General features: G+C 39.5%; 1 protein-coding gene across 1 annotated transcript in view; it reads right to left on the reverse strand.

The window, feature by feature from the left end:
- TESK2 (testis associated actin remodelling kinase 2) overlaps positions 1–13,201 on the reverse strand; it is a 75,986-nt gene that overhangs the window by 43,428 nt on the left and 19,357 nt on the right. The window contains exon 3 of the mRNA XM_071565821.1: positions 5,950–6,071. Coding sequence (XP_071421922.1) covers positions 5,950–6,071 — 122 coding nt within the window. The remainder of the gene's footprint in view (positions 1–5,949; positions 6,072–13,201) is intronic.

Raw genomic sequence — 13,201 nt, forward strand, 5'->3', positions numbered from 1 at the left:
CAACACTTGGATGGAAGGAAGCTTCCAGTGTATCCATATACATCCATTGCACAGGTGTTACGGACACTGCACAAGGGCCACCCTCCTGCTGTTGGTGGAATGATTGTCATCCTTGACTTTCCTGGGAAGCGACAGAATGTGCTCTAATACATTCAGTGTATGAGAAACAACTGAAAGCTCGTTTTTACCACCATACAAGCTGAACTTAAAAGTGACAAAATGCAAATTAATACTAACAGTAAATATCTCCCATGAGAAAGTTCAGTAACACTGAAATTGTATAAACTTCAGAGCCTTCCCTGCAGAGTTCAAGTGCCAATTCTTCCTAGACTAACTAATTCTCAGTTTTATCATTTAGGTTTTGGTCTCAATGAGCAAAATCAAGTTGCTGTCATTTCCACAATGTTCAGAAATTTCCATTTTGCAAGCAAAGGAGAGAAATGCATGATTTCAATAAATGTGATAGGAACCTTGTGGGGAACAATTTAAAGGAAAAGAATCTTTTATATCCTGAAACACTTCCAAATTTAAAAACAAAAACGATGCAAGACACAAGCAGTGCTAGTTCAGCTAAGCTGCTTTTGAAGAAATGAATGATCCTCACTGTTCTCTTGTCTAACAGCTGATTGGTAAATTACCGAAGAAAAATAATACAGGCAACATTCTTTGCACAACATGAGCTGTGGGAATCCATTTTTATAACCAAAACAGCCGGACTTGTACCAAAACATCTACTCTGCCTGTTCTCACCTCAAACAATATTCCCCAAATACGGACATTTTAATTTGAGAGACAGTGAAAATCCAATTCCTCCTGTTTAATGTGGAACAACAGGGCATGACCAGGTATTTGGGGAAGGGAAAGAAGCTTCTTTTAGAATTACTATGCACTCAAAACATTGCTGTTCTGAGTTTCACTTCATACAGCAATAGCATATGAACCACTTTGTAAACACGTTGACAAATTAATCTTCCCAAGACTAAGAAACTCAGACTCCTCCAGAGCAGAAATCTGTTTTAGTGCATTCCGAAAGTCTCCAGAGCTATCGGGCATGGCGTTAATGGCTTTAATCACAAACAAAAACAGGAAAACCACAATCCAATAAATTAATTCCACTGTCAGACAACTTTTCAAACTATTTTCTCTTCTATGAAACATAGTAATTACACAATGTCAATCCTGTTCAGCAATATTTTCATTCAATGAAAACTGAAAGTAATTAAAAATAATAATGTTTTCATCTATATAACAACCCTTCCTTTGTAAAGATGTATTACACTACTTTCAAATTAAGAATTCATTGCATGTGACGTATTCTAAAACACAAATGCATCTAAGAATTTATCAAAATTTTGAAAAAAAATTAAGATTTCTTGTCTCATCTTTACCAGACAGGAAAGACATCACTGTCATTTAAAGATTGGCAGACCTTTCTCTGCCAACCTGAATGGGAAGGCTGAATGGGAACATATTCATGACCTCTGTGAACCTGCTCTTAGGGCAGCAAAGACACTGACTCAAGTAACCAAGTATAAGAGTTTAAAAATCTTAAGCACTTAGGATTTCTACCAGGAAACAGACATACATTTCCAACTTTAAATTAGAAATTAAAAACAAAGCTCCATATCATGATCTCACAGAAAAAAGCTGGACATAAAGATACATTTATAAACCCCACATATTTAGAACCTATTACCCAGGAAAGGAGAAACCAGATACACTGATAAAGGCAGAATTAATGAGTTTATAAGCAACATACTGAAGCCATTTAAACTTTGTGCCATGAATCTCAGTTTTCACACTCTGGAAAACAGATTGATAGAATAGACCTGTAGTGATCCAGATTCCTGGAAAACTGCTTAGCTGCTTTATCAGGCAATAATGAGCCACTTGGTTAAGCCAAGTACTGCTACAGAACATTGTTGGAAAGGATTTTCACTACAAGATAATATACCCAGCTGCTACCGGGAAATACAATTACCAAGCAAGACTTAACATACGATTGCAATTTTGGAGACTGCCGCAGACAGGCTCCAGGTTCTGGGGATGGGAAGCTGACACGCTGCTCCAGCACAGCTGGGATTACTCCTGTTGGCCAGACGCGCTGTCTCCTGAGCCAAAATATGCTTGTAGGTGAACTGCAGCAGAGAGTCTTGTCAGCCAAAGGTTACACTTCCTATGAGCTTTTCTAGCTGGAAGCCCCTTCAATGAGCCAGTCACCCACAAAACAGGAGACCACTACAGAACTAAGGAAGTTTATTTTCAAGACAGTCTATCTGGCCTTATCAGGAAGCTGAAACACTTCCAAAATCATAACCAGTGGTTGGAGTAGTTTTCTCAGAAGGATCTTCCTTGAATCCACCCTAATAAATACAGTGCAGCACATTTCCATCAGAAAACGCCTTCTAACAAATGTCAGCAATCTACAGATGTTGGAAGTCTCATTTTATAAACAAGGTAATTCCTCAATCAGTCTGGAATACCTGTTCTCCTAAACAATGGCAAGAGGAGGTACTCTGGGTATTTCTTAGTCCTTTACAGTAGTTACCAAATCTACTTTCAGCTCAGTCAGATGGCAAGGAAGAAAATCCTGGACAGAAAAAGGGCAACTGTAGCCTCTGTCTGCAATCTTTGCCTTAATTTATCAAGCAAAACTAATATCCATATTACACAGCCTCTGTGGATATCCAGACACTGAACACATGCTTCCCATTAAAAGAACTTCACTGGGACACATTCCTGTATCGTGGATAAACCTGGGGCAGCAACAGCTCAACAAAATAAATTGATGCCCTCTGAAATTCACTGTTTTACTGAGAAAATTCAGCACTTTGATAACATTAAACACAAGAAACAAACCAAATACACCAATGCAAAAGTCTTTAATATGAGCTCAGTAATATAAAGAGACAAAAGGTCAGAAGACACTCTTATTTCATTGCACTGACTGTTGGAGAAGGAAGAGGGTAAGAATACCAAGTCTACACTAATGTTTTAGGCACCATGATAGATTAAAAATGTATTTTAAGTTCTCTACACTTGCATTTTGATTCCAGGCATGGAGGTAAGGCACTTAACCTATCACTTCTGCAACACAACACAGATCTCTGCTGCTGCCTCGCAAACTGCATTTCTAAAATACCACATTACACAAAGAGAAGCAAAAGTAGTTTTCTTTCCTGTTATAACACTGTTCAATACATAACAAAGCATACTGAAAGACAAAATCCATCCTTCTGGCTATTGTAACAAAGTCCATCACAAGTAATTTCACAGAAAGGAAGGTCTGAAAAAAGCCCCTGGTATTGTGTTCCCAGGGTGCCAGATTTGTCTCAAAGGAGATGAAATAAAATTCTCCCTGAAGAAGTCCATGGAATATGCACACTGTGGTTATTTGTGTGCACACACACACACACGAGAAGGTGGGTTTAACCAGCGAGTCAATCTGCCTGCACACTCACAGCCAAACACGCAGCGATACCTCCAAGAGCTCCCATGAGAGCACTTAAGACATGAGCGAAGGCTCTCTGTGTACAGAATGTTTTAAATGAAGTCCCCAAGGTACAGACCAAATAAAGAAATACTTTTTCATGCAAACAGTAGTGATATTAAAGACTGAAATTGTATCTTAAAATTGAAGACATGCTAGTTTAAGAGACAGCACAGGAGACAGAGAATCTTTGGTAGCACAGCAGAGCTTCATCTGTGAATATTAGAAAAACATGCCTGTAAGACATTACCAAAATGAAAAGGTATCAGGTCTCCCAGGCTGCAGCCCAAAGGCTCCCAGGCCAGGGCAAAAGGAAGGAGATTTCCTGAGTCCTTTACAGCTCTATTTTCTTGCTTTGATTTGGGTAAAAGCTCATGACTACAGCAGTACATCAGCATTCAGAGAAGCAGCAAAACAGTACAAAACACTTACAAACATACACCAAACCTTTCACAACCCTGGTACGAGATCTGACCCAAGCCTTGAACACCACTGTTCTTTAAATAGGACAAGCTAAAAGCTCCAAACCTCTGCTTTGTCTACCCCCAGTAATTACAGTCTTGCCATGTATCACTCAACCTGTATTAAACCAGCTACAGTAAACATCACATGGTACAAACCAGAAGCTCAGCTCACTTTTTCATGCCTCCCCTCACCATGTGTTTTGAGGGAAGATGTGATAAAACCAGCACATCCCACACCCAAAGCAGGGAGAAATGTAGATCAGAGGCAGAAAAACATTTTAGTTCTCCATGTTTAGCTTGTATGCAGGGGTGAGGTGAAGACAGGAGACAAAGTTGATGGTAGAAACAGAATAAAACACTAACACCATTACTCTGCTTCTGCCCAGTTCACTCCTAAAATGTCCCTAAGCTGGTCCGTGGCGATAAAACAGCAAACCAAAAAAATAAGCAGCTCTTTCATACAGTTTGCTATGAACACCACACAGTGACCCAATAAAAAGTTACTACATTACAGTTAATGTCTTCTCTGCTTCTGGAATAACATTAGCTAGTTGAAATAGGAAGCAAGAGGAAGAGAGACAAAGTCCCTTATTTTTTACCATCATGCTGGTATAGCTGCAAGAGCTGGAGTCATCTGTTCTAAAATATCCTTAACAGGCTAACAAAGAAATTCCATTTTTGCCAAAATAAACCCTCTAAGAGAGGGCAGTTTCTCATTTTCTTGGTGGAAAATACATTAGAAATTTATACATATACATATATTTGACCACTGGAATCTTTATGATCCTACCATGGGGATGGTACACTTAGTGTGGACTTGGTAAGTGAAAACTAACTCTTCACTTACATCAGTCTTCTGCTCAAGATGGATCTACATGGCTGGCCAAGAGCAGAATTTGAGTGTAGAAACAGTGAAATGATTGGGGAGATGTAAAGTCAGCCTTTCACTCCATGCATAAAAATGCACATTGATTTCAAAGCCTAAATACCCAGACTGGTGCTTCACCAAATATAAGCAGATAAACTGAAACACCTTAACCCAACTCCATCTCCTCAAGTAGTAAAAAAATGTCACTAAGGTAAAGACAGACTTGGTTCCTGGTGATCTCTACTGAGCCAAGGAAAGGAAGTCAGTCAGCACCTACTGACAAACTCCGTATTAAGAGATGGTGAAGAAGAGGAAATTAAGTAACAAAGTTCACTGTGTCTCCAAAGCTTTTCAGAAAGAGCTACACTGCCTGAGATCGAAATGGATCACAGCTGTGCAACAGCAGTTTAGAAAAACTGGTTATTTGGTGCTCTGTCATCACATCTTTAAATTTCATAATGTTATGGCTTCAGTTAATTATGTTAATTGCTTGTCACATCATCACAGAAGAGTAACCAAGACTAAAAAGATTAAAGAAATAATGATACACATTGAAACATTTTGGATTTGCATGCAGAAATCTACTGCAAAGCAAGAACTACCTTTTCCTTTCAGGAGCAGGTAAATCAGATCAGTTCAACTCTAGCCTCTTTTGTTCTGTCCCTCTTACACCACCTTGCAATACTACTCAAAGAAAATGCTAAAACCTGGGAAGCAGATGTAAAAATAAGCAGCAACCATGGCCCTTTGCATTGCTGATCTGCAGGATTAGTAACCACAGGTTATTTGAATGGTGTTAAATTTGCAATAATTTATATTCAAGAAAAGAAGCCAAATTTCACTCTTCATATCACTTTACTGATTCATTTGAAAATTTAAAATGTGAACACTTGTTTCTCCTCTGACATAAGTAAATCATTACTGGTACAGATACCAAAATGATGTCTGTGGGTTATTGGGGTTTGGGGATTTTTTTTTCAAGTCTTCTTCCTCCTCTAGCAACTGATTCTAACACATTCACAACAGATACAACTATAACAAAATAAATAAACAAATAAAAATTGAGACTAGGACAGCTCTACTAAAGAAACTTATCTCTATATGATTCAGAAAAAAAGCTGGTGTACCTCAAGATGTTTGGATGTGAGAGTCTATTCATAAGTTGAACCTCTTTCAGCATGTTTGCTCTGTTGCTGTTCAGTGTGTTCATCTTCAAAGCCATTACCTGGTCTGATGTTCTGTGCCTTACCTACAGGATAGAAGCAAAGAATGGTAAGGACATGAAATGCAAGACTGAAAAGCTGGTAATGTTGTAGGACAACATAGAGATCCTTCATGACAAACAATAACCTACACTCCCATTTCTGTAGTCCTTCTCGGAAAGAAGATTTTCTACAAAGCATACAATGTAACTGTGAAGAGGCATTTTGCTCTTCTCTTGCAACTCGTGACAACAGAAAGCTTGAGAATTTGAAAAAAAAAATCAGCTTCTCCATACACAAGTGAAAGAAGCCACTTACTCGTCCACGGAGAAAAAGCTCCCTACTCCAAGACCTATGAAATTCACCTTCATTCCACCAATATTCCTCTTTTTTACCCCCTGCAGTGGTTGCTGTCATTGTTCACAGAATGGGTAGTGAGAGGACCCACTGGTTACGGTTACAGGGCAGATTTTGGAGGTATTCAATACTGACTTCTGAACCAACACTATGAACCAGCTCACACATGGAGTTGACAGAAAGCATTTGTGCCAACCCCAGCTGCAAAGCAGAGAAGTCACTGGACAAGGTATTGCTTCATCCAGGATGTTAATATTGGCTGCAGAGCGCTGGCATAAAAAAGAGGATTTCTGTAGCAACTGCAGAGAACCAGCACCCCGTTCAGAGTTACCATCCGTGGTCAGAAATGTGTGACTGTGGCCATTTTTAACTTGATACTCTCAAACCAGCCCAGTATTATGCAGATGTGTGCTACCATTAGAAAGGAGTTGTCACGATAGTGTAAGGCTTGCCAGTTCCTTGAATTTCCTTGCAGTTGGGTATTCCCACACACATACTGTAGTATTCATGGAAATTGTGTTCCAATTTAGCTCCTACATTGGTACCTGCAGCTCATAAACAGAAAACATGCACTTCTCAAAATACTGAACTACCCCCATAGCAAATTCATTCATGTTTATGGAGATGGGTTTAGAAAAGTCTGTGTTGCAAGAATTTTCTCACCATCTTTCTAATTTAAAACTGAAATTTACATTATTATGTGGGCACAAATAAACTACCTACAATTTAAACAACAGTAGCCTGACTGCTTTTATTCCAGAAGACTCTGCGCAACTTTTCCAGTAAGAGGCTTCTTTAGCTGTAATATGTTAATTACAGAAGGAATAGCTGAACACATGATAAGCAGGTGCAAGAAGAACGTAGGGTATGGATTTGGAGGTAAGGCTCCCCAACAGATCTGTGGCAGCAAGTGATAGATACACACTTTCAAGATGTATTTGTACACCATATATGCAAGAACAAGGAGCATATATCAGCTCAGCATTCTCGTCTAGACACAACGCACATGAATTCAGCACCAGGATGTTCTGCAGGGAAAAGGTGTCACGTTACAGGGGCCTGTCCCATTAAACGCTTCCAAGTTGCCTCTTCTCGTCCTACTTCGAAGTGTAGGGTAGCACTGGAAACACACAGATAAGTGTGGTAAACAACACTGAGGGACTGAGGGAGTAGAAAAATAGCCCTCAGATGCTTTTGCTGCTGCTTCCCCCCCGCCTACATGAGCTCCTCAGATGCCTCACCTACAGTCACCCAGTAATCCCAGTGCAAGAAGGATCAGAGAAAGGGGGTGGAGAAGGATATTGAAACCAGCACTGAAAGTAGAAACCAACAGCAAGATCACATCCATGGGACTCCTCCTTTCTGTGGTAATATTGGCTTTAAAAAAAAAGCTGGTTGAACTACAGCTTTAGTGCATTATAACAAGATAATCTAGAGGCCTTCTGCACACAACCTGTCTTGCCTGTTTGGCATGCTGACTGGTTTTAAGCGGGATGATTGCATGTTAAGTGGATGAGGTTTATTGTTACTTGCCAGGTTTCTTGTGTCTATTGTGTGCTTTCATTAATTTTTAATTTTATGCAGCTTTTGTATACCCAGACAATTTGAATGAACAAGCAAAGTTGGACAGGTCAATGTCTAGAGCCTTTTAAAACATATTTTAGTTATACATTGGTTTTATTAAGAGTAATGCCGTGGGTGAGGGGAAGAAAGTTTAAAAAGCTTTCATAGAAGTAAGAAAGGAAGATTTGTTCCAGCAATCTAAATTTAAAGGACTATGCTAAATTTAAAAGGACTGTGCTTTATTTAAATCTATACACAGAAGCAGCTAAATCAACACCTGAGAGGAGGGTTACGAATCTTGGGTGTTGTGGTGGAGTAAATTGGGATTTTCAGGCAATAGGATTGGATTTGAACAAACTTAACATCTACAGGAAGAGAGATGCTCTCAACAGAACTTTCTCAGACATGAGCTTTCCACTGACACAGAAGCTTCAAGGTCTGCCAAAAGGGAATGAATAGAAGGTGAGCAGGAACTCAGATGGAGTGTGGTCTTGAACAGTATTTGCTTTCTCATTAACTCTGCCAGCTCTCTCTTAATTTCCTGGCCCTTTCTATAATTCATTCAGTTCCACGCCAAAAATTCCAGTTCTTTTGCCTCAACTCTGAGGCAGAGATAGAATCCATGATAGGACCTTTTCCCTTGTTCTGACTGATCCTCTTAAGCTAAGGAAACCTCAGAAAAGAGGGTGGATAACTTTTGGGGGCACTGCGTCCTGCATGCTTCCTGGATCTCCAGGTCTGATACAGAAGAGGAATTGGTCAGCAACTGCTGCTCAAAGGTCTTACTGCCTACAGGACTGACCCCACATCCAGAGAAAACTGAGCTGCTTTTGCAAAGACAAAATTTTCCATCCTCCTTTTTAGGCTATTCTGCAGTCTCTTCAGTCTGGACAGACTTAACAAGGTTCTGTGGTGATGTCTGAGTTTCACAGAACAAACATAAGAAAAACCCCATTTTCCCCATCCTTGGAAATAGCTAAAATTTCCAGCACATAGAGTAGCATATTCTGATCATATATCTGGTCTCCAAATAGCACCCAACACCACACCCTGCTTTGTTTCACTTAAAGGGCCATTGTAAGGTAACACCAGCAATTTTGTTTGAAGTTCCATATACTGCTCTGATGCTGGAGAATGTATTCCTACCAAATCTGACAGAACAGCAAAACTTTTAATCAAACCAAAGGAGCAGTGGGGAGAAAAAGGACTCTTCCTCTCTTGCTAGCTACCCTTTCAGTGAGGACAAACAAGCAGAGCTGGAGGTGAGAGGGCATCTTTCTCAAGAGGACAACAGTCAATACTATGAATAAAATCAAATATCAGTTTCTGTATTATGTATCACAATGCTAATCACTTGGAATCACAGTAAGACTAACCATGCTCTCTCCTTTGAAGCACTGCTGGCAAATGGTATTTCTATGGCAAGAACAGACTGGCTACAGGGAACTGACAGGTTCTCTCTTTAAGGTCTCGGTCAAACTCTGAATCACTGACATAGAAGGAGTTCTCAGTTACACAATCCTCTGTGCCTACTTGCCATTAGTCATACCCTACACAAAATTTGTGCCTGTTCTGGCACCCCTTGCCAAAACCCTACCAAACTAATTATTTTTAATCCTCCATCTCCTTTCAGGCCACTTCTGTGCAATGAAAACATGCAAGTGATGTTCAACCACCTGACCTCTCCAGAAGGAAAACCAGTAAATATTTTGGCAATACTGCTGATCCAATTTAACACTTGTTTACAAGGCAGTTTGCCTCAGGCATATGCCTGTATATTCAACATAAACAGGGACTCACTCATGCAATTCAAACCTTTTCACTGATGCAACTTGCAGATTGCTGGCTGTAAAGCTTTTAAAGCTGTTGACATTATTATTAATTAGGGGTCTTTGGATATCAGACCATGTAACCTTTCAGCAATGTCTGGATCACGGTGTCTCTACTTAGAAACATTCTGACAATCCTCCAGTTGCTTTGCACATGCTTCCGACTTCTCAGTCTGCTTACCTGTGTGCCTGTGTCTCCATCTCCAAGGTCACAGTAACCAGATATTGCCTCCCTGTTTCATTGCTGACAGGCAGATAAACTGTTCCTTTGCACTCTGATTCTTCCAGGATCAAAGTACTTTGCACTTTGACCTGGCCATGGCTAAAAGCTGCATGGCCTCTGCTCACTCCAAACCATGTTCTGGTCCTGGACCTTAGCCAGAAAGTGAGAAGTAGAGGAAGTCATGGATCCAGGTAAAGAAACAGTAATGTATTTAAAGGAACTCTCATAATAGTGATTGAGCACATTCCAAAGAACTAGTCACTATGTAAATGCTGCACCAAGTTCACATGACGACTATCCTGCAAAAATCGATGGGTTTAATTTTCAGCTTGCTGCTTAGCTGTAAAGTTCTTTATTATTAAAAAAATTTAAATATTTAGATAATTATTTATTTATTACATCATACGGATCTATCACGACTCTCTGAAAATCCAAACATTTATATTACTTCCGCTTTCTGCTGGACTGAAGGGGAGGCATGTTTAAGCAATAGCTGAAATATAGCCTGATTTCATCTCTCACAAGGCATTTTTGATCTGTGTTCACCATACCTTTCCAGGTGGCCTTAGAATAAACATCTGAAGAACATTTCCTAATATTGATATTATAAATCTGCCAACACAGCTTTCAGCTTTGCCCCCAGTTTTCCACTGCATTTTCATTATTTTCCAAATCATCATTATATAGCTGGAAGTATTTTGTCACAGTTTTCTTCCAAAACCTCATTAAATTGCTTTCCAGTTTTTCCTTACCTTCCCCTCTTCTGGCATCCAGCCTCACTGCCTAAATACATTTACAGATCTTCCCTTACAGCCTACTTCATAAAATTATGTTGCTGCTCTAGCACACACACCAATTCTTTCTTTATTAGTTTACACACCTTGGTCCTCATCTGGCTATTTCACCTTCGCCTTTGCTGTCATGTCCAAAGCATCATTTTAAAGGCAATCCCTCTAGTCAAAATATATGCTCTTCCCCGAGTTTGTTTCCCATTTCTGAGGTCACTGTACTATGCACTAAAAGGCTGCAGGTACTACTTTTACTTATACTGGCTCACCCACCTTACACTCACCCCTTCAAGTATTTCCCCCACATCCAGCCTGCAGCCTTCACGTCAGTGACACACACAGCAAAGGCTGAAGAGCCTTGTACTTAACTGTGTCACCTTCTATCAACCTCTTTTCTGTAACAGTCAAGTATTTTCTCTTGTGATGACAAGAAATGAAGACATTCCCTTAGTTACCTTTCAAGGCCATTTGCACTAACCACGCTACACCGTGTAACTGCAATCGACTGAGCTGACAATAAAACTCTTGAGGCACACGAGATGATAGAAATAATCACTGTTAAAGGGAAAAGGCTTCATCATAAGAGTCCCTTCTAAATGACAGGGAAATAGGGAAAAGCAAACCAGCATTTCACTCTGTTACAAGACTTCACTCAAAAACAGACTCCTTTGCTGTGATGGCAAAGGGAATCTTAAATTAAAAATTAGGGTTAGCTGTACTTTATCCAAGCCTCACAGTCGAGCCAGCAAGTCATCACACTTACAGGAACAAATATTCATGGCTTGAGGGTGAATGTGTTAAAAGAATGCCTAAGCATTCATTTGGCTTATTGAAGAAAGCTCCCTTCAGCTGAGAAGATAAACCTGTTCTTCAGCTCAGATCATACTGTTTCCAAGTTTGGAATCTCAAACGTTTTTCTAAACATCAAAATGTACCCACTGTCAGATACAAGTATCCATAGTAGTGATGACTGTATCAAGTCAAAAATCTCTCGTCACTAGGAAAATTTGCAGTGACAAATAGAAGCTTAAAGAAATACATCAGTCCAGATAACACTAAGCCTCTTTGTTGATGCCAGGGAGTTAGATGGGGTTGTAGCTGTTTTCAGAGTAGTAATACAGAATGTCACTACACTCCAGCTTCTTGCACCAAGAGAGAGGCCTGCCAAGTGTAACAAAACTTTGCCAAACAAAACTAGTCAGCATGTGTTACAAGAGCTTTAGCACACGTTGAGATGTACAGCAACCAGGCATAAGACAAACCCAAAAACCTTTTAAAAGGCTAACAGTAATTATGACTCTACTCATTTCTGCTGCTAAAAAGAGTTGAAAAAATACACAGAAAAAGTTGGAAATGTTACCATTCTTCCTTTAGTACAAAAGCTTGGTATTGATCATCAAACAAAGGTTCTGCTTAGATAACTCCAGTAGTTTCTAGAATCACCACTTCAGCAAAGTAACAAATTCAATGACTACAGAATATTCCACACCTACAGTCAAACCAATTCTCCAATTTTTTACCAAACTAAAATGAATTTTTAATTAGTAAGGCAGCAGTACCACTGATACCTCATATATCCACTCGTGTGTGCCAAAACTCCCTCATTTTTTCTTTTGTTTTTCTTCACTGCTGACTGAAATGTAGAACCAGAGCTCAAAATAGAGCACCCATTTATTTTAAACAAACCATTTATTGATAGCAATCTGTGCACAAACTTGATCTCCATCAAACCAAAAAGGCAAAAAGAGACTACAGTCTTATTTTGAGAGAAAGCACAAATTCATCAGAGGACTATTGTTCCACAGTTTGAGATGATATATGATCAGGCACAACTCGGGGTGGGGAAGTTGACTCATTTTGTAGCAAGTTCAGCAGAATGTAACCATATAAATTTCCCCCTGCAATCCAAGACAAGGAACATGGACACTAGGTAAGCATTGTTTTATCACAACCTCATGGCTCAACTATGTACTTTATACCTGAGTCTAATGTTGAGTTTGAAGTACAGAGCTGGGAGCTTATTCTTCATTTTCAGTGTTAGCTCGCTGAGCAGTCCTGAGCATGGTACTTGCTTTCGTTTCCTCTCTGACTGTATCTATAAAATAGAGGTGATATTCCCATCTACCTGCCAGAAAACTGGAAGATTGACATCTGTAAATGACTGTTGTAACATCCAAAGATAACACGTAATCAGATACTGTATCTGTGTTCCTATTTTCCTATTTAATTTTTAATACTTATGGTTAAATATTTCCTGTATTACTATGGGTTTATCCTGTATGAAAGATAATTATATTTGCATAATCTGCAGATGGTTTTGAAACAAAAAACCACTTTGGACTGAGTTTTTCCTGACATACAATTGCACCTTCAGTCCTTTACAGTTTATGTACAGTTTGGTACTGAGCACAGACACC

Source organism: Pithys albifrons, chromosome 10 (assembly GCF_047495875.1).
Source record: "Pithys albifrons albifrons isolate INPA30051 chromosome 10, PitAlb_v1, whole genome shotgun sequence".
Taxonomy (NCBI): domain Eukaryota; kingdom Metazoa; phylum Chordata; class Aves; order Passeriformes; family Thamnophilidae; genus Pithys; species Pithys albifrons.